The following is a 19,628-nucleotide window of genomic DNA, read 5'->3' on the forward strand; positions in this document are numbered from 1 at the left end:
GCTCTCTCAGAGACACATTCAATGTGATGAGATGTTTGGGTTTCAAGAATCGCAGGGGCTTGGGGTTCTAAACATGTTACCTCTTTACTGAATGCAGAGGAACCCGCTGATTAAATAGCAGTCCCCGGCTCCTCTCTGCCTGTGCTCATTCCTAGTGCCCAGGACACTCAGTCATCAGGACTGAGACCCTCTCAGCCAGAAGTGTGGGGAATAAACCCCCTGGACATTGGATACTTACACCAGGAAATGTATGAAATGGAAAGGGCCCAGCCTGTTAAAATGCCCTCAGGTTTGATTTACACAGGTTTTAAGTGTTGCTCTCCTCAGGGTGCAGAAATTAACAAGCAAGGAGGTTGAATGGAGATCTTTGTACATTCCCCCAAGTGTTTGTTACCGAGGGGTGTCTGTGGGTTTGGTCTGATGCCTAGATCTACAGATGCAGACAAAGAGACGCATAGCCGGTGCGACTCGGGTTTATTTACTGAGTGGGCTCTGGCCACGGCTGGAGGGCAGCACAAGGCTGTGACTCAGACCCTTGTCACTGCCAGCACCTCCTCTGGGTGGTCCCCCAGGTTGCATGTTCCCCATCTTGTTGCTCACTGTGGAGCCCTTCATAACCCACAGGTTGATGACCCGGGGTGGGCTGGGATTATCCGGGAGCTGATTTCAGGGCTTGAGTCACTGAGGACGGCCTGACCTGGGTGAGCAAATCTTTCCCACGTAAATAGTCACGCTCTGCGTGTGGGGCGCTGGGGGAGAGGGACAGCCTCATTTAGAGGCTGCTGTGTCATGCTAAGAAGATCACATTTGGAGGGCCCTCTGGGGGATGGTTTGGGGTCTCTTCAACAATGGGTCTTTCCCCCACCAGTTTTACTTTACTGTAGCATCAGCAGATAGCCCAGCACAGGGAGTCCAAGTGCATTTGCCTGGTGTTTACTTCCCTATGGCTGCCGTAACAAGGTACCACAAACTGGGGTGGCTTACAACAATAGAAATCTCTTCTCTCACAGTTCTGGAGGCCAGAAGTCCAAAATCAAGTTGTTGCAGGACTGCACTGCCTCCAGAAGCTCTCGGGGAGAATCTGTTCTTTGCCTCTTCCAGCTTCTGGTGGCTGCCAGTGTTCTGTGGCTTGTGGCTGCATCACTCCAATCTCTGCCTCTGTGGTCACGTTGTTACCCTGGCCTCTGGCCCCATAACTCATTAACCACAACCCTGCTCAGAATAAACCTAACACATTCTCTTTAGCTTACAGGAAACCACAACAGAGGAAGGAGGAGGTGGCTGAGACATATAGTCGAAATCAGTTAAAACCAGGTGAAGGCAACACGGCCGTCTGACTTGACCTGACATAGACCCCTCTGCTCATTGTACACTCATTGTAATACATCACCATGCCACATAACACACCCATCTGCACCATGACGGTTTACAACTGCCACGGCAATTGCAGGATATAACTAAATGAGGAAAGAAAAGAGGTGGCAGCCTTGGTCCCCAGAAAAGCCTGCCCATTTCCCTGAATAGCTATGAATATTCCTCCCTTTCTTTACCTAGACCCCTTATAACAGCTGCCTAATCACCCCAGGAGCTGAGAAGTTGATTTGTGGACATAGTTCCCACTTCTCCATTCTTTGGCCATTGAATAAAAGCTCATGCTGTTGAACGCTCAGCTCTGGTTTCATTTCAAATCCGTGACACTGCACAGGAAAGAATCCTCTGAGGAAGGGACAGATTGTGGGTACGAGGCCGGAGCTCCTCCAAGTGTGGGTCAGAGTCCCACTGGAGTGAGGTAACATTGGTAGCAACATTGCCTCCTCTTCTTCTGTCTGTGTCTTCTTGTCTCCTGTGTCTTATAAGGACACTTGTTGGATTTAGGGCCCAAGTGGATATCCAGGAGGATCTCATCTCAAGATCCTTAAATTAACTACATCTGCAAAGATCCTTTTACCAAATAAGGTCACATTCACAGGTTCTAGGGACTTGGACATGGACATATCTTTTTGGGGGCCACCATTGAACCCACTACACCTAGACACAGGTTCTATTCCCAATACCTTTTCTCCCTTAAAGAAGGTTAGAGAACAGGATATGGGATAACAAATCTAATTGCTATCTATCCTACAAGATGAAGTTTTTCAGAAAAGGTTAACTATCTTGTTGAGCTGAAGGAGAAGGCTCAGTCCTGGCCGTGTTTCTGCTGGTGGGCTTGCTGGCTGGCCTGAGCGCATTTACAGGCGGTTCCCCCATCCCTCAACCCGCAAGCCCCCCAACGTCATGATTTAGTTGTGCTGTTCTCCTCCTCAGGAAGACTCTCCACTGGACCCTCTGCCTCAGCAATTCAGACCATTCTTCAGGCTCCGCTCAAATATCCCTTCTTTCATGTCAGAGTGCATACGGACTTCATCTATAGTAGCGATCTCCTGAGTTGGGGGGCACACAATGATCATTTGGGATACAAGAAGAAGATTCGAGAACTCTTCTTTATATTTAGACTGCATCTTCAAAGAGGAAAGAAATGAAGCCTTTCTAATAGTCAATATGCAAATTGGCAGAGGTCCACGCCTATACAATTTGTAAACAATTGTACAACTATTGGGTTGTACAATGTGCAATTGTCATTATTGGACTATTTTTTTGTTCTACAAAAACGGCCATTTCATGTGGTTCGACATAATCCTACATTGGGAATGACAGCACACGGAGTTTTTACTGCTAGGGAGCAAAAGTTTTGGGTCAGTATAATCAAATCAGTGCTGCCTTACCTTGTCGCTTCCCCGAACCAGACCCTAAGACTGGAAAGTAAGGAATCAAGCCTTTAATGTCTCTAGTGTCCCTCACACACCTGACCTCGACTCCAGGTTAGTAGAGCCCTGGACAATGCAGAAGCTTGTAAGTTTGCGTTTCGCTCCTTGCATGCCTCTTGGAGCCTTGGGAGATACGAGTGTCATAATTTGGGACACTGGGCTGTGAAGTGTGAACGGAACCTGAGCCTGAACCTAGCAAAGTGAGCTCTCCTCCCCAAAACCTCCCTCTACCCCTCCCCTCCTGCCCCGATTCCCCACCTCCTTCTGTCAGGTCCTTCCCTGGAGGAGCCACACCCCACCCACCAAATAAGGAAAACGGGATCATGTCAAAGGCACCCAACTCTCCACCTGCCCTTGCGTCTGAGCTCACAGGGGGTAGCCCTGTGTGCTGGCGTGTGCATGACGAGCAGGGCCGCTGGGCTGTGTGCTCCTGTCACGGCACTCAGGGCTCTATGGCTGCTGCATTCACAGTAGCAATGACTTGACCTTACTAAATAGGAGAGGTGGCAGCGTGAGCTGGGCTCCAAGAAGGAGTGAGACCTCGTTAAACAGCGTCCCGGGTGTGTGACGTACACATCAAAGTGCATGCAGGGAGCAGGCGGCCACTTTCATGGCATAATTTTGGGGACTCCAGCAGGGTCTCTTTCCAAAAGATCTTTTACTACCTGTCCCAGCTCCTGAACTTCCACCATTGGAAATATTCCTTTGATTCTTAGATTTTTTTGTGTGTGTATGAGGAAGATCAGCCCTGAGCTAACATCTGATGCCAATCCTCCTCTTTTGTTTTTGCTGAGGAAGATTGGCCCTGGGCTAACATCTGTGCCCATCTTCCTCTACTTTATATGGGACGCCGCCACAGCATGGCTTGACAAGCGGTGTGTCGGTGCATGCCTGGGATCCGAACCTGCGAGCCCCAGGCTGCCGAAGTGGAGTGTGCGCACTTAACCATTGCACCACCGGGCCGGCCCCTGATTCTTAGATTTTTAAAACAATTTATATCTCTAGACCAGGCATAAAAATCCGTCTGAGTGAGCCTCTACAGATGTAATACCTCATATTTGGGGTACAGCGCATGGCGGAAGTGCTGTGGATTTGGGACCACAGCTCCTTCACCTATTATTGAGTGGCCTTGGGCAATTTAACCACTCCAACTTTTGGCTTCTTCACCTAAAAAAGAGCAACAGCAATACCCACGTTTCAGGGTTGTAAGGGTTAGATACAACGCATGTAGAGAATCTAGCACGTGCCCGGATGTGATAGTTGCCAAATAAACAGCAATTCCTCTTGCTCTTGTATATTGCTTTATAATTTATAAGATGCTTTCACACATACTATCTATTTGCTCCAATGCAGTCTTATGAGCTGGCTGGACTGTGTCATTATTTCTGTTTTTACAGATGAGGAAACAGACAGGTAACGCGCTGCATATGACCTGCAAGCTAGGTCTTCCCACCCTTGACTCCACACTCCTTCTTCTCCATGGTTTTTTGGCTTAGGTGGAGCAGCTGGCAGCCTGCCAAGGGCAGGCCCATGGCGATGGGGCACAGACCAGGAGCCTGACAGACAGAAGCGAACAAAGGAGAGGTGACAGGGCGCCAAAGAAGTTCTTCATTTTACCACAACCATCTCTGAAACTGTCTTCCTGTATATTTGGCTTTCGACAGCAATCTGTAAACACCATCACTGTTGGAAGCTGGTCCCAATGGAGATCTCATCAATGACTGAAGAATGCTCCTCAAACCCCAAAGAAGTAGTTTCTCCTTTAACCACAAACCCAAAGGAATATTTTCATTGGCACGCTTTACAAATTATTAGAATAATGTCATGTCACTGTTAACATCGACGGCAGTGCCTGACTCACAGGAGGCACTCGATGCGTATTTGTTCAACGCTCACTCAATCAACGGGGATTTTAGTTTCATTAAAGCATTTCTGACCATTCAAGGTGAGTGTGGAGTGAGGAAGGCATGTCAGGGTTAGTCACCATGAAGGGTGGAGGAATTAACCCAGCTGCGTCTGCCTTTGTATTCCGTTTGTTATGCCAGGCTTGGCTTCGCCTATTGTTATAGGCCACATTTCTTTCATCATGGGTTCCTCCAACATGAGCGAAAAATGGGGATGACAGTATGGGAAGGTCTAGTAACATCTGTCTGTCAAAAGGAAGCGCGGTGGCTGCCAATCCATTGTTTGGAGGAATCAGGGAATGATCCAAGGTCGAAGTGCAAGAGATCAGTGATGCTTTCCCTCTGGGATGGGCTGGATGGCCAGCGGGGAGCTGCCCTCACAGATGAGTGACTCAGGGGGTGTATGAGTTTCCTAGGGCAGCTGTAACAAATTACCACAAACTGCAGGGCTTAAAACAACAGAAATTTATTCTCTCACAGTTCTGGAAGCCACAAGTCTGAACTCAAGGCGTCGGCAGGCGCATCTCCCTCTGAAGGCTCTAGGGGAGCAGTCCCGCCTCTTCCAGCGTCTGGTGCTTCCGGGTGTTCGTTGGCTTGTGGCGGCATCCCTCCCGTCTTGGCCTCCATCCTCAAGTGGCCTCTCCTCTGTGTTTCTCCTCTTCTGTCTGTGCCTCCTCTTCTTATAAAAACATTTGTTATTGGATTTAGGGCCCACTCAGGTAATCCAGGATGATCTCATCTTGAGATCTTTAACTTCATTACATCTGAAAAGACCCTTTTTCCAAATAAGGTCATCTTCACAGGGACCAGGGTCGGGACTTGGACATATCTCTTCGGGGGTCCACAGTTCAACTCACGATAGGCGGGGTTGGCGCCAGTTGCTTTCTGAAAGTGATGCTGATAAAATGATATGCAGAGAAATTCCCAACCAACGAACCCAGCCAGGCCTATGGCTGTAGGAAAAGGCCATCCAACAGGAGCTGTGGCTTTTGGTAGAGGAGGAAAACCACCAGCAACACATTGGCCTGTCAGGGAAGGAGCTGGAGGAATAAATACCCCAGCCTGTCTCTTCTGATCACCTCTTAGTGCTTCCCATGGTGCAAGCCCAACCAGAACCCAGAAGGCAAGAGGACTTGGTTGATGTAGTCCATTCAGGTCTGCCTCCCGCTTCACAGAGCTAGGTGGGGAGAGGTGGAAAATAAACCCAGAGGGACAAATAAAAACTCTCCAGCACAGAGATAGAGATGTCAAGATAATCCAGAATCCAGCACTGTTTACAGAACTCTCAATTCCTTGTGGCTGAGGTATGCTGCTGCTTAGGGGTTCCCACGGGATTTGTCTCCCATGTTTTCACACACATCCAAAGAATACATAGCACTGCATGAGGCCACCTGCATAAGTCTCTGTTCCTTGCAATCAAAAGAGCCTAATGATACAAAAATGTTAAGTCATTTCCTCCACATTGGAAGAGGGAGAGCCTGGAATCAAAGTCACAGCAACTGGGTCTAGAGCCATGCTCTTTCCACTCTAATACACTGTATGTACAAATGTGATGTAGGTCTCAAGATAAAGTCTAGAAGCCCTGAACATCAAGTTATTTTGTAGGAAGCCATTGGGGAATTTTTAGAATATGGTGGTAACATGTGCAATAAGAGGTTTTAGGAAGATCTCACTGGTAGAATACAGATAAGATTGGAGCGGGGAAGGTTTTGGTTGAGGATCTGAACCAGAAGGGTGGTGGTGTATATGTAAAGGCTGAGAGATTGCTCACTTGCTATGTGCCAGGCACTGCTCCAGGGGCTAAAGATGTGGCAATGAACCCAACAGACTCCCACCCTCCCGGAGCTTCTGCTTGTTGAGCTGTGAGAGTAGATGAGCTCCCCAAAGGAGAGACTATAGAGAAGTGAGAATTGGGCCCTAGATATGCCTGCGAGGAGAGAGGGTGAAGCGAAGACAAGCAAAAGGCCAGTGGAGCAGCAATCTGAGAGCCAGGAGGGGCAACCAGCATGGTAGCCTGGCACGCAAACCAAGGCAGAGAAGATGGCTTCAAGAAGGGGTCAATGAGGCTGACTGCTGCCCATGATTACCGAGGACAAGACCAAAAGAGGTGGCAGCGTCAACCTCCTCCCACTGACAAGTGGGAGGTCATTTGGCAGCTTGGTCAGAGTAATTCAATGGAGTGGGTAGAAGCTAAATTGCGGGAGGTCATGCAGGCCCCACTACAGTCGGCACTTACAACAGAAATGCTGTGTAGGGAGGAGAGTTGGATGCCCAATACAGCAGTGGTAACTTGATGTGGTTGTCATTCTCTAAAGACCTGGTCCTCAGATTTATAATTCTGAAATCATTGTTGCATAAGAGCTGAACAGGCTCTAGGGCCTCACTCACGCCAATCAAATTCATAAGAAACTGATTTATAAGCCCACATGTGAGGTAGGCAATTACCAATGAGTGAAATTCTGTTCCAGTGAGGGGAATACTTGTGTCCGCTATCAAGGACACCCCCATCCCAGCATTAAGCAACTTGGAGAGCTTGAGAGACCTCAAATTATGTCTCCAGCCAGATCTCTCCCTTAAGCTCCAGACTCATATGCCCAGCTGCCCGCTTGACATCTCCACCTGGATTACTCACAGATGTTCAGCACAGGACTCCTGATCTTCCTTCTCAAACCTGCAACATCCACAGCCGTCCCTGGCGAGTTGATGGCAGCTCCATTTTCCAGTTGCTTAGGTCAAAATCCTTGGACTCATCTTGACTTCTCAGTATTTCTCGTATCCCATGTTCAACCCATCGGATAATTCTGTTGACTTTATTCAAATTATAACCAGAACCAAACCACCTCCTGCCATCTCCACTGCTATCATCCTGGTCTGAGCCACCAGCCATCTCTTGCTTGGATTATCACACTGGCTTTTTAACTGGCCACTTCCCAACCAGAGCAAGAGTGATTTTTCTGGAAATGGAAGTCAGACCTTTTTTTTTGAAATGTCACTCTTCTGCTCAAAACCTTCCGATGGCTCCCGTTTGCACGGGCTCCCACCTCTCTCGCTTCATCTCCTACCTTTCCCCCCGAGCTCGCTCTGCTCCAGCCCTCTGAGCTTCCCTGCGTTCCCCTGAAACACGCCACATGCGCTCCTGCCTCAGATGTTCCTCTGCTGGAATGCTTCCCCAGATGCCCGTTCGGCTCCCTCCCTCAGGGCCTCTTCAAGAACTTTGCTCAACCTCAGTGGGGCCTTCCCCACCCACCAGAGTCAACGCTGCAGTCCCTTAACCCTGCACTTCCTCTTCTCCTCCCCTGCTGGGGTTTTCTCCATGGCCTCTACTATCCTCTAATTTTCCACATATTCTATGATTTACTTGCTTATTTTGGGTGCAATCTGTCTCCCACATGGACAGGGATTTTGGTTGGTCTCATTCACTATGAATCCCCAGTACCTAGAACAGGACCTGACAATAAATGTCTATTGAATGAACGAATGAACACACAGATTATTCCTATCCTACAAGAGAGTCTCTCTCCAGCAACCCCAAATGCCTTGTCAACCCGTGAGTGTCTTTTGCCCCTGGGTCTTGCTAGACAAACATCCACACCATACATTCCCTTTCCAGCTGGCCCTGTGCCCTCCACAGCCCCGTCCTCATCCACAGGGTTGCGGGGGGCGGTTAACAGGAAGTGTCAACCTTTCCCTTCAGTGGGAACATTTACTCCTTCCTGAGGTGACACACAGGCGCTCTGAGTGGTTTTGGTTGTTTAAGCACATATTTCAGACAATAGCATCAGAGGGTAACCATCCTTCAGAAACATCCCCCCTGTGACCGGCATGTGATTGTTTTCTGAAAGATTGGCATCAGTGGGACGTTAGAGGCAGAGAGAGAAGGGGGTAGGAAAGAAACAAATGGAGGAACAAGGTCTCAGGATCACGGATGGAACTGTCTGGATTACGGCCCTGAGCTCTTGGATGCAGAAGCAGAACACGCGGGGCTCTGAGTCAGTCTGATGAATGACCCCCAGGGAGAGTGAAAGTGTTGAGGACAAGGGAATCCGGGCTGACCCTTTGCCTGTATCAGGCCGATACTTATCTGCGGGGCCAATGGGCCAAAGAACTCACATTCTTCACACCAGTGGGACAGTCTTCATTCTTCTACTCCAAGATTTTAAATTTATTCTGCATTGTTGCCCATTAACTGTGGTCACATAATTTATATTCATTGAATTTACAAACCTAGGCTCCACTATGCATTCTAACCTGATTTTAAGCTTCAGAAAGAGCAAAGAGAAACACAGTCCTTCAAGGAATGCTCAGTCCTCTGATGCTCAGTGGATGGCTGTGTGTTCCAAGTGTGTGTGCCAATATTCGGCTGTATTTCAGGAAAATTCTTCTTCCACTGTCACTGGACTTTTAATCAGCAAAAAAAAAAGCTTTAATGTCAGAATATGCATTATTCCTCATCGAAGCATTTGTCACAAGCAGCCCCATGCCCTGAATACTAAATAAACAAGAATTAAAATAAAGATGGAGACAGCAAGGGATTAAGTGACTGGCTCTTTCCCTGTTCCTTAAAGGCGGCACATGAAGCAGAACTAAGTCCTGGTTCTCAATTGGTTCTCCCAGGTTAAAAGAAAGAATAATAATAACAGGGGTTCAAACAGAGCTTTAATATGGGGCCAACAGTTAATGGCAGCACGGCCTGCTCCCCAGATGTCTCTGTGGGAAGAGTGGATGGAGTTGTTTCCTTAAACTTACAGCACCCTTGGCAGCCCTAGCTTCCAGTCATCTCCTGCGGGTAGCATGTAAGGGAATATAAACTTACACTTGACAGAACCGAGGGCCCCATTCTCTTTCAGAGTCTGTGGGACGAGGCGGACGTGGTTAGTTTTATGCTAGAAAAGGGATGCTCTCTGAACCATCTCATGGAAGTTCTCACGAAGAAAACTGTAATCAAGGAAGTTAAATGACTCCTCTGAGGGATTATAGCTGTAAAGTAGCCGAATGGGATTCGAACCCTGATCTTTTCCACTGCGTCACCAATTATGACACGGGCACCCGATCTGGCAAATTCAACAATCTTGATTTAACAAAAACTGGCTATTATGAGGAAGGCGTGATGTAACAGCTCTCCTGCTCCTGGCATCCAACCTTTGTGGGTGGTGATAGGGTTGGCAGGGCAGAGACCCAGGTGTGGCCCGGAATCCATACGGAGCAGTGTCAGTAGGGATGCAGATGAGCAGATCGACTGACAGAGAGGCACAAAGGGCCAGAAGGAGAGCCACCTGGCCATTGCAGTCTCCAGACCTGGCAGAGCATTTGCAGCTGCGGGCCAAGGAGCAGTGAGATGTCCCAGGAACAGGAATTCTGGAGCGACACGCTGCCCTGACCCACGGGCAGTTGAAACACCCTCACAGGTTCTTGTGGAGCCAAGCCCTACACACCTGAGGTCAGGTTCCCAGGGAGGAGGCAGGAACAAGGTGTAACTGCTCCCTCATCTGGCTCCTCCCTTCAGCGAAGAGAAATCAGGAGCCAGGCAAAACCTTGTTAACCCTTTGTGACCAGAGGGCAGAAGTCCCAAGATGCTACTTGTCTTCTCATCCCATCCCCGGCTTGACAACCTCTCTGCTTTGGCAGAGCCCTGGGTGAAAGGTGTAGTTACCTTTCTTTCCCAAGGATGTAAGTCCTACGACCTTTTATAATCCACTCCCAATCAAGTCAGGAGGCAGATGTTTACACCGTTTATGATTGTATCTGGAGATGTTCTTAAGTGTGACCCAGACTTGATCAAGATTTCCAATGAAAGGTCTGACTCATTGTTACGCACAATCATCTGTTTTATTTTAAAACATGTCTACACTGCATTGAGCCCCCAACACAGATGTGACCAAGAAACCCACAGTCCTGTCCCAGCAGGGGATGGGTCCAGTGTATGACTTGGGGTCGAATGTTACTTTTCACAGTGAGAAAAAAAAGCAAGGATAGGAAAGACGAAATTGACACTATTCCCAACTCCTGTCCAGGAATTTGAGTGATGAAACAGAAGGATATTTAAGCTCATAAAGCTTTTCTAAAGCCGCTTCTCTTAATCAGTTGATGTTCAATATGGACCCGGGGCTAGTGGACCAGCTGGATTTGGGCAACAGAAGGGCACACTGTTTAAAACAACATCCACATATTACTGCAAAAATTGGGAGGAATGGGCTGTGTTTTCTGACCGATCGTTTACTTTTTCCTGTTTTATGGACTCTTACATGTTTAGAGCATGTCAGAATTGCACAACCACAATCATGATAGAGCATCTGCCCACTATAAACATTTTTTGTTTAGGAAAAAGAACTCAATTGGCCTATGGGAAGAACTGAGTTGAATGGTGCCAATTCAGAATGGCAGCTTGGGTTCCTTTATTTATTTATTTGGTGAGGAAGATTAGCCCTGAGCTAACATCTGTTGCCAATCCTCCTCTTCTTGCTGAGAAAGACTGGCTCTGGGCTAATACTCATGCCCATCTTCCTCTACTTTTTTATATGTAGGACACCTACCACAGCATGGCTTGATGAGCAGTGTGTAGGTCCGAAACTGCGAACCCCGGGCTGCCGAAGCGGAGCGCGCAAACTTAACCACTACGCCACCAGGCCGGCCCCTGGGCTCCTTCATTTTGAGCTTTTCAATTATGACCCCACAGAAATATGTGGTGTCATGAAGACTGGGAACATCTTTCATTTTTAAATCAAGTCTTTAAATCCAGCTGCTTTTGAGAACTCGATATTTTACAAGATTATTTTTGCTTCCCATGTCTTTCCTCTGAGGCAGAAAATAAAGGTTAGAAAATGGTAGGTTCTATTTCCCATGCCAGAGGCACACACAGGGTTTCTTTCTGTTTGAGGACCACCATGGTTCTTGGTTTCTGGAACACTTGAGCCTCTGGCACCACTGGGCCCCCAGGAGCCCCCTCAGCATCCAGAGCTGAGATCTCCATATTCCAGAACAAAGCAGCCAATCGGAAGACTTTCGTCATAGGAAAGAGAAAAGGCGGCCCCCTTAGCTCTGGCTCCCCAGCATCTGAGGGACGCAGAGGGGGCAGGTAGGAGCAAACCTTTGAGTCGTCAAGTCATCGCTGGAGAAGGTGGTAAAGCAAGATTAGAAGCTGCCCAGTGGCCTTGTTGTGAGAAACAAAATACCTTCTCCAAAGTATAGATTCCTGTTTATGATCTAAAATGGATGCCTTTGAAATGATTTATCTGGACCAATGAAAGGCAGTTGCTCATTACATATTATCCAAATTTAGATTTTCTACTTGGTTATTCACATCAAATCAGGCTTTCGAAATAGACCCAACTAGATTGCAAGGTGTACATTTTAACAGAAATTGCAAAATGCTTATGCCATTTACTGACATAGCACTAGACCCAAGGACTCCACTGGTATAAATATTTTCAGATTCCTTTGCATTTTAACAATAATAGAGAATGGTCAGAACAAAGACATGGTTACAGTTGCTAACATTGATTGAATTATATTGTCCATCTTAATTACAAATCAGTTTACATAATTTTGCTCCATTTTCTATGCATTTTGTCTTTTAAATCACCTTTTACAAAATTTATATTTGAAAAAATTTTGAAAAGACAAGTGCTTAGAGGAGTAAGTCTTGTGAATTATCTTTTTTTTCGGTTACTTTTGGCAAGTGGAGGGATCACCATGGATTTTGAGTGGGATGGCGAAGCATTGCCATGGGTCATCTTCTCCATATGCGCAGGGATGGGGAAGTCGGAAACTCTCTTTTTCAACATGTTGGCAGAAGGGCACAATGCTTCAGCTCTTTACGGTCTGTGAAAACAAAGAGAAAGGTGACCGTCACTTCTTTTACTGGAACTGTGAATAGTAATCTGTGAGTCATCGTTCCTATTGTCCTTTTGTCTAAGTCTTCCAGTTCTGAAACCTCTTCTCCTTTCCCCGCTCATTCCTCCTCCATGCCCGGTCCTTACACAGCCAGGGTCAGATTCCCAGGCACTTCCAAACACATAAATCTGCAACTTAATTGTTAATCGCGTCCCTCAACCCCTCTGTTGTATAGCATTTCTCCTCTCCCCATCCCCCCAGTCATAGGTCATCTCCCCAACAGAAATAAGAAAAAGTCCTCCTCTGGCTATGAATTTGAATGTTCTGAACTCTTAAGGAATTTTAGTAAAGACAAAGAATTCCTTCCCCTCATCAACAGTCAATGCTAGGAGGACACTAGCATGTGTGGGTGTGTGCAGGGCAGGAGTGGAGGGAGGGATCCAGATGAAAGAGACCCCATCACCAGTAGAATTCCTCATCAGAATGGAGCCCTGCCTCTGTAACACGTGCTCTTCTGGAAACCACCTCCCTCTGATGATCGGGAGCAGGTGATTGGGTATATCAAATTGAAACCTGGTTTGGGTTTTCTTTCAAGTCCAGTTAGTTGGAAAATTAAGAAAAGAGGTCAAATTTGGTCAGAGCTCAACAGAAGTCAACTCAAGAGCCACCTCTGGCTCTGACCCTTTCCTTGGAAACTTATAACGCCCAAGTAGACACCAGCTCTTCTGGGGAAACTTTACATGTAGTACTTATGAAGGTAGGGGGCTTCTGAACATGACCTTGATTTAGAGGTTTCTATTAGTTCAAAGGTTGGAGTTCTAGAAATGACCACCCTCATTTACCTACCACGTGGGGGTAAGTTATTTACTTACGAGAACCTTCCTGACATTTTTCGAGTGACCACCATGATGATCCCACCAATGAATCCAATGGCTAGTAAGACCCCAACTATGATTCCAACCAGAGTCACTGTCGACAAGCCATCTGAATGAGAGGGGAAAAAAAGCATGAGCCCCAGATAAACAACATACCTGCGATAAACAATGCCACTGCCCCACTACAGATAGAAAATAATGTTCTATGTCACTTCTCCTGTATGCAGTGGAAGCTGACTTAGAAGAGGAGAAACTTTGGGCTATTCTGATCTCATCTTATGAATGGAAAGATTTCTGGGTTTCAGGATCTATCAAGCATACCATTCATACTGGGTGGCTTCACTGTTAAATATTGGGTAGCATTTGTGTACGGCTATTAAATTAGCCCCTATTTTCATTCTTAGTCACAATAAGTTGTGATATGATACCATTCTCCATAGCTGTCATTAAGTGAATAGACTCATTTGTGGTTTATTTTCAAATACAGGCAATTCCCTTTTCTGTCTTAAAAGAGGTTTGAAACCTGTTCTCAGAAGGTTCTGTGTTTTGCTCTTGTTGACTACAATCCAGGAAAAAATGTGATTCATCACAAAGATTAGGTTCAAAGAAACCTGTTTTTTTTAACTCTCATAAGAATATTTTGATACCAAAATCTAGCCTACCTTTCTCAACAGTTGTCTTTGTGTTTCCACCCGCTTTCCCTGTAAGAGAGAGATGTAATGATATAGAATTATTAGGATTTAATAACTATAATTTAACAATTGGCAAAAGACGAATTTACCCTACGTGGAAGGTAGCAGAACACAAACAGAGGATAATTTCTTAAATAAATTGTATCAGTGGGTTTTTAAGCAAGCTCTGACATGACCTGGTCTTCAAAACTATTATTATTGAATTTATGAACGCTTCTTCAGACCTATGGGGCCACAGTACTTTTGCGTACATTACTTTTTTCTCATGCAGTTTAGAGAGCAGAGTCAAAGAAACTGACCCACAGAGATCGTAAATAAATGGTCAGAAAGTTTCAGAGGCTGGGTAACAAAAGAATCCAAGGCTGTTGATTCTTGGTCCAATGTCAAAATCATGGAAAACTCTTCCACTGTGATGAGGGCTGTTTTGAGGGATTTTCATTTTGAGAGCAACTCTAGTTTTAGAAGATGTGGCCAAGATTGTGATTCACTTTGTGATATCAATTCCTTGCCTTTTCTTGAGTAGCAAAATCTAGATCTTACAGGGCAGCAATAAGCCCGGCAAAGCTGAATGAGAGAATACATCCTTTGTGTTTATGCTTCTGATATTTTAGGATTTCTATCTGCAGCCAAACCTAGTCCAATAATTACAATGTGAATATTCTCACTTACCTATTGTATGGGTGTAAGTCATTTATTTACGAGTGCCTTCCCATAAGTAAGTAATAAAATTATTTTTTTCAGATAATTTTACACACTTCCTATTTAGAAATAAAGGTTTTTTTTGTTTCGTTTTGTTTCTCCGATCAAACTCTTAAATGAGTCCTTAACTCCTGTAGGTGGTAGTTGTTTATCTAGTTTGCAGATAGAGAAAAAGTCAAGATTCCTTGACTTAATGACACAATGGAGAGAAGTGAATCAGTCAGGCCCTTCCCTAGAACCTTTGTTCACAACTTGCAAAATACCACAGATGTCCAATAGCTTTCCTAATCAAAGGTGGAACCAGCCAATCATCATCTACAGGATGCTGGCTTTTACTAATGATTGGGTTTGAAAGAAGTCATCCCCTTTGTACCAAGGCTGTCTTTACCTTTCCAAGATGGCCCCAGGATAGGCATCCCTGAACTCTACTCTCCTTCATGAGCTGAACCCATGGCTCTGGAGCATTTAAATGGAGCTCAAGCTGACTGACCTATCTCGTCATAAAACAAGTATGGGGAGACTGCTGGGTTTGAGGCCTGCCCAGAACAAAGGTGTCATCAAATCAACTCCCAAAGTGTCATCCCTGGCTGTCAACTACCAGAAGAGACAGGTCAATCATTTGTTTATCAGGTCTTAACATGGTGACTGCCAATTCTGGCCTCCTAAAACACCATTATCAACATCAATGCACCATTGGTTAGAAAACGTATTACCAAAAATAAAGTTTGCGGAATATTCCTTACTAAATTAGAGCTTATTAGGTCTATACTCCCTAGCTCCCTCCCAATTACACTGACTGTAATCATGAGACTGCGTCATCCATGTGAACATCATCAAACTTGGACGTTTCATGGAAAAGACATCTGCTGCCCTAATAAAATTACCTCTTAAAAAAAAATAAGTGCTTATAATTAAATTTTAACTCATATGTGAAAATTTCTTGGGACACTGATGTATGAAGTGGGAATGTGCCACATGTCACACTTTTTGTGACATGGTGGGGCAGGGGACAGGACAAGAAAATAACCATGACTATTTTCCAGGCAATTGAGATTTTTTTTTTTTTAAGGACTAGGAGAGGTATCCTGGTATGATAGAAAGAATACTCAGCCTGGAAGGCTCCATTTTCTGCTGCTAATTCGCTGTCAACTCAGGTTACAAATGATCAATACTTCTCCAAAATTTTGAAATGCTTCCCAATGACCGCTTATATTGATGATTCTTTCCCTGCTTAGCCCTATTTGGTCTTCTCTGGTGTTTAAATGTTAACTATTTCTTTAGCATCTTGGAGTGACCTTTAGGCTTTATTTTCAAAGCACTTTATGAAGCTTTTTTTTTTCTTTTTTAATAATTTTATTTATTTATTATTTTTTCCCCCAAAGCCCCAGTAGATAGTTGTATGTCATAGTTGCACATCCTTCTAGTTGCTGTATGTGGGACGCGGCCTCAGCATGGCCGGAGAAGCGGTGCGTCGGTGCATGCCCGGGATCCGAACCCAGGCCGCCAGCAGCGGAGCGCGCGCACTTAACGGCTAAGCCACCGGGCCGGCCCAAGGTTTTTTTTTTCTATTGTGGTAAAATACACAACACAAAATTCACCATCTTCACCATTTTTAAGTGTACAGTTCAGTGGTATTAAGTACATTCACATTGTTGCGCAACCATCACCACCATCATCTCCAGAGCTCTTTTCATCTTGCAAAACTGACACTCTATATCCATAAAACAATAACTCCCACTCTCTCCTCCCCCCAGCCCTGGGCAACCACCCTTCCACTTTCTGTCTCTACGATTTTGACTACTTTATGTATTTCATCTAAGTAGACACCAACAGTATTTGTCTTTTGGTGATGGGCTTATTCCATTTAGCATAATGTCATTAAGGTTTATCCATGTTGTAGTATGTGTCAGAATTTTCTTCCTTCTAAAGGCTGAGTAATATTCCATTGTATGTACATACCACATTTTGTTCATCCATTCATCTATCGATGAATTCCACATTTTAGCTATTGTGAATAATGCTGCTATGAAGAAGGATGTACAAATATAAAGCACTTTTTAAATCTTCAGAAGTGCTATAGAGTTTTTAAAACCAGATTGGCTATTGGGTCTGGAAATGTATATCAAACAATAAAGAATGACTTTCTAGGTGTTCAGATGTGCAACTGGTGTAAGGAACCACTGCTTTAGGCAACGTCTTTATGTTTAGTTTCATTTAAAGATGGATATACCTATCTGGATTCAATGATTTATATAAAGTTGCTCAAGATAGCAAGCACTCATTGCAGTTATTGGAGAGTTGGTTCCTTTGCTCTCCCACCCCTCTCTACTAAAAAAATAAGGCATATTTTTTAAAAATCCCAAACAACTGAATTCTCTTAATAAAGTTCTAGAAATAGAAAGTTACCTCTTTCTATTGCTAAGTTGTAACGCCAAATATCTTTCCTTATTCTCATCAGTGATGGTCTACACTTCACAACATGGCAAAGACCCAAAGTCCTCCTCCAAACTTTCTCTCCAAGGTGTTCTAGTCACACTCCTGCAGGTGCCAACTATGAATCACAAGTACAACCCCAATCCTGGGAAGGCTGGTTTAGAAAAGATCCTTGCTCCATGTAGACCGACATGAACTCAATATAAGACGGCAAATATCAGTATAGAACTGGTTAAGATTTACATAAGTTGGCTGAGTTTCATGCTCTCGGGTGTCAACACAAAGTTCTGAGTGTAGCATGATATCAGCTTAGGGTCAGCAACAGGACACCAGTAGCTACTTAACTTGCCCTCGTAGGGGCATTATCACTAGTTGTCATTCAAGGCAGAGAGCTGTGTTCAGCGAGCTAATAAACTGAGTTCTGAACCTACCACATAAAGCTTGGTTCAGAATTCGCTCTTGCATTCCAACATGTGCCCTACTGATTATTACATTTGTTCATGGTCTTTGGAATGCATGGATTATGCAAAAGAAGTTCGTTCCCTATTGGGGCGACTGGTTTTCTTACCCACGGTGTGGCTGGTCACCACATCTGGGGTTCTGGTGCTCCGGCTTTCTTTTGGGTAATAGACTGTGTTTCCTGCAGTTGGCAGATCCTCTATCTGACCGCCTGGACTCTTTGTACTTCTTGGCACCTATTAAGAGGTGTAAGTGAGGCAAAACAGAAATAAAACATAATGTTTTAAAATATATACTCTGCCTTATAAAAGAAAAGGATTTAAAGTGGGGTAAATGTATAAAATATATGATGACATAAATTTAAAGTGGAAACAAGAAAATAAATAAAGAAAAAGAAACAACAAGCGTAGGGACAGGAATAAAACCAAGTCTCCTCCAGAAACGAATGCCAAATGTTTAGCATGACTTCCTAGGGTCTTAATTCTTTGGAAAATACCAGATCACCAGGCTTTAATTCTTTCTCTCCCTTAAACTTGAATGGCACTTTTTCCCTGTAACATTTCCCTGGCACGTATTATGTTGTATCATCCTTCAATGCCTTCCCTCCCCCAATTAGAATAATAGTTAGCCTTTATTGAGGGCTTTCTATGTGCCAGGCCTTTTAAATACAGTCACATGTCGCTTAACGACGGGGATACATGTTGAGAAATATGTCGTTAGGTGATCTCATCGTTGTGTGAACATCACAGAGTGTACTTATACAAAAAACTAGATGGCATAGCCTACTACACACCTAGGCTATGTGGTACTAATCTTATGGGACCACCATTGTATACACAGTCTGATGTTAACTGAAATGTCATTTTGCAGTGCGTGGATGGATCTCATTTACTCCACAAGAAGCCCTATGAAGTAGATCCTATTATTAGTCCTACAGTATTAACAAAGCTTAGAGAGATTAGACAATCACATAGCCGACAAGTGACAGCACAAGACTCGGAAGTGGTTCTGTTGACTTCAAAGGTCACACCAATGTAACATTCAACAAATAAGCTAGTGAGCACAGGCAACACAAACAAAAATAGATAAATGGGTCCACGTCAAACTTAAAAACTTTGTGCATCAAAGGACACAATCAACAGGGTGAAAAGGCAACCTATGGAATGGGAGGAATATTTGCAAATCATATGTGTGATAAAGGTATAAAGAACTTGTACAACTCAACAACAAAAAGCCAAATAGCCCAATTAAAAAATGGGCAAAGGACTTGAATAGACATTTCTCCAGAGATAATACACAATGACCAACAAGCATATGAAAAGATTCTCAATATCACTTATCATCAGAAAAATGCAAATAAATATCACAATGAGATTATCACATCACACCCATTAGAATGGCTACTATCACAAGAGCAGAAAATCATGTGTTGGTGAGGATGTGGAGAAACTGGAGCCATTGTGACTGTTGGTTAGAATGTAAAATGGTGCAATTGTTATGGAAAACAGGATGAACATTCCTCAAAAAAATTAAAAATAGAACTACCACATGATCCAAAAATCCCACTTCTGGGTATATACCCAAAAGAATTGAAAGCAAGGTCTTGAGATATTTCCATACCCATGTTCACGGCAGCACTAGTCACAATAACCAAGAGTCGGAAGCAACCCAAATGTCTATTGACAGATAAACAAAATGTGGTATATACATACAACACAATATTATTTAGCCTTAAAAAGGAAGGAAATCCTGTCACATGCTATAACACGGATGAACCTTGAGGACATGATGCTAAGTGAAATAAGCCAGTCACCAAAAGACAAATACTGTATGATTCCATTTATATGAGGTACTTAGAGTAGTCAAAATCATAGAGATAAAAAGTAGAATGGTGGATACCAGGGGCTGGAGGGACGAGGAAAAGGGGAGTTG

General features: G+C 44.6%; 1 protein-coding gene across 1 annotated transcript in view; it reads right to left on the reverse strand.

Annotated features, from left to right (window-relative positions):
- Positions 1 to 10,512: 10,512 nt before the first annotated feature.
- PDPN (podoplanin) overlaps positions 10,513 to 19,628 on the reverse strand; it is a 30,357-nt gene continuing 21,241 nt past the window's right edge. The window contains exons 3-6 of the mRNA XM_014783878.2: positions 17,806 to 17,932; positions 14,076 to 14,114; positions 13,411 to 13,522; positions 10,513 to 12,526 (exon numbers count right to left, since the gene is read on the reverse strand). Coding sequence (XP_014639364.2) covers positions 12,520 to 12,526; positions 13,411 to 13,522; positions 14,076 to 14,114; positions 17,806 to 17,932 — 285 coding nt within the window. The 3' untranslated portion in view covers positions 10,513 to 12,519. The remainder of the gene's footprint in view (positions 12,527 to 13,410; positions 13,523 to 14,075; positions 14,115 to 17,805; positions 17,933 to 19,628) is intronic.

Source organism: Ceratotherium simum, chromosome 22, assembly GCF_057802395.1.
Source record: "Ceratotherium simum simum isolate JZ-2026a chromosome 22, ASM5780239v1, whole genome shotgun sequence".
Taxonomy (NCBI): domain Eukaryota; kingdom Metazoa; phylum Chordata; class Mammalia; order Perissodactyla; family Rhinocerotidae; genus Ceratotherium; species Ceratotherium simum.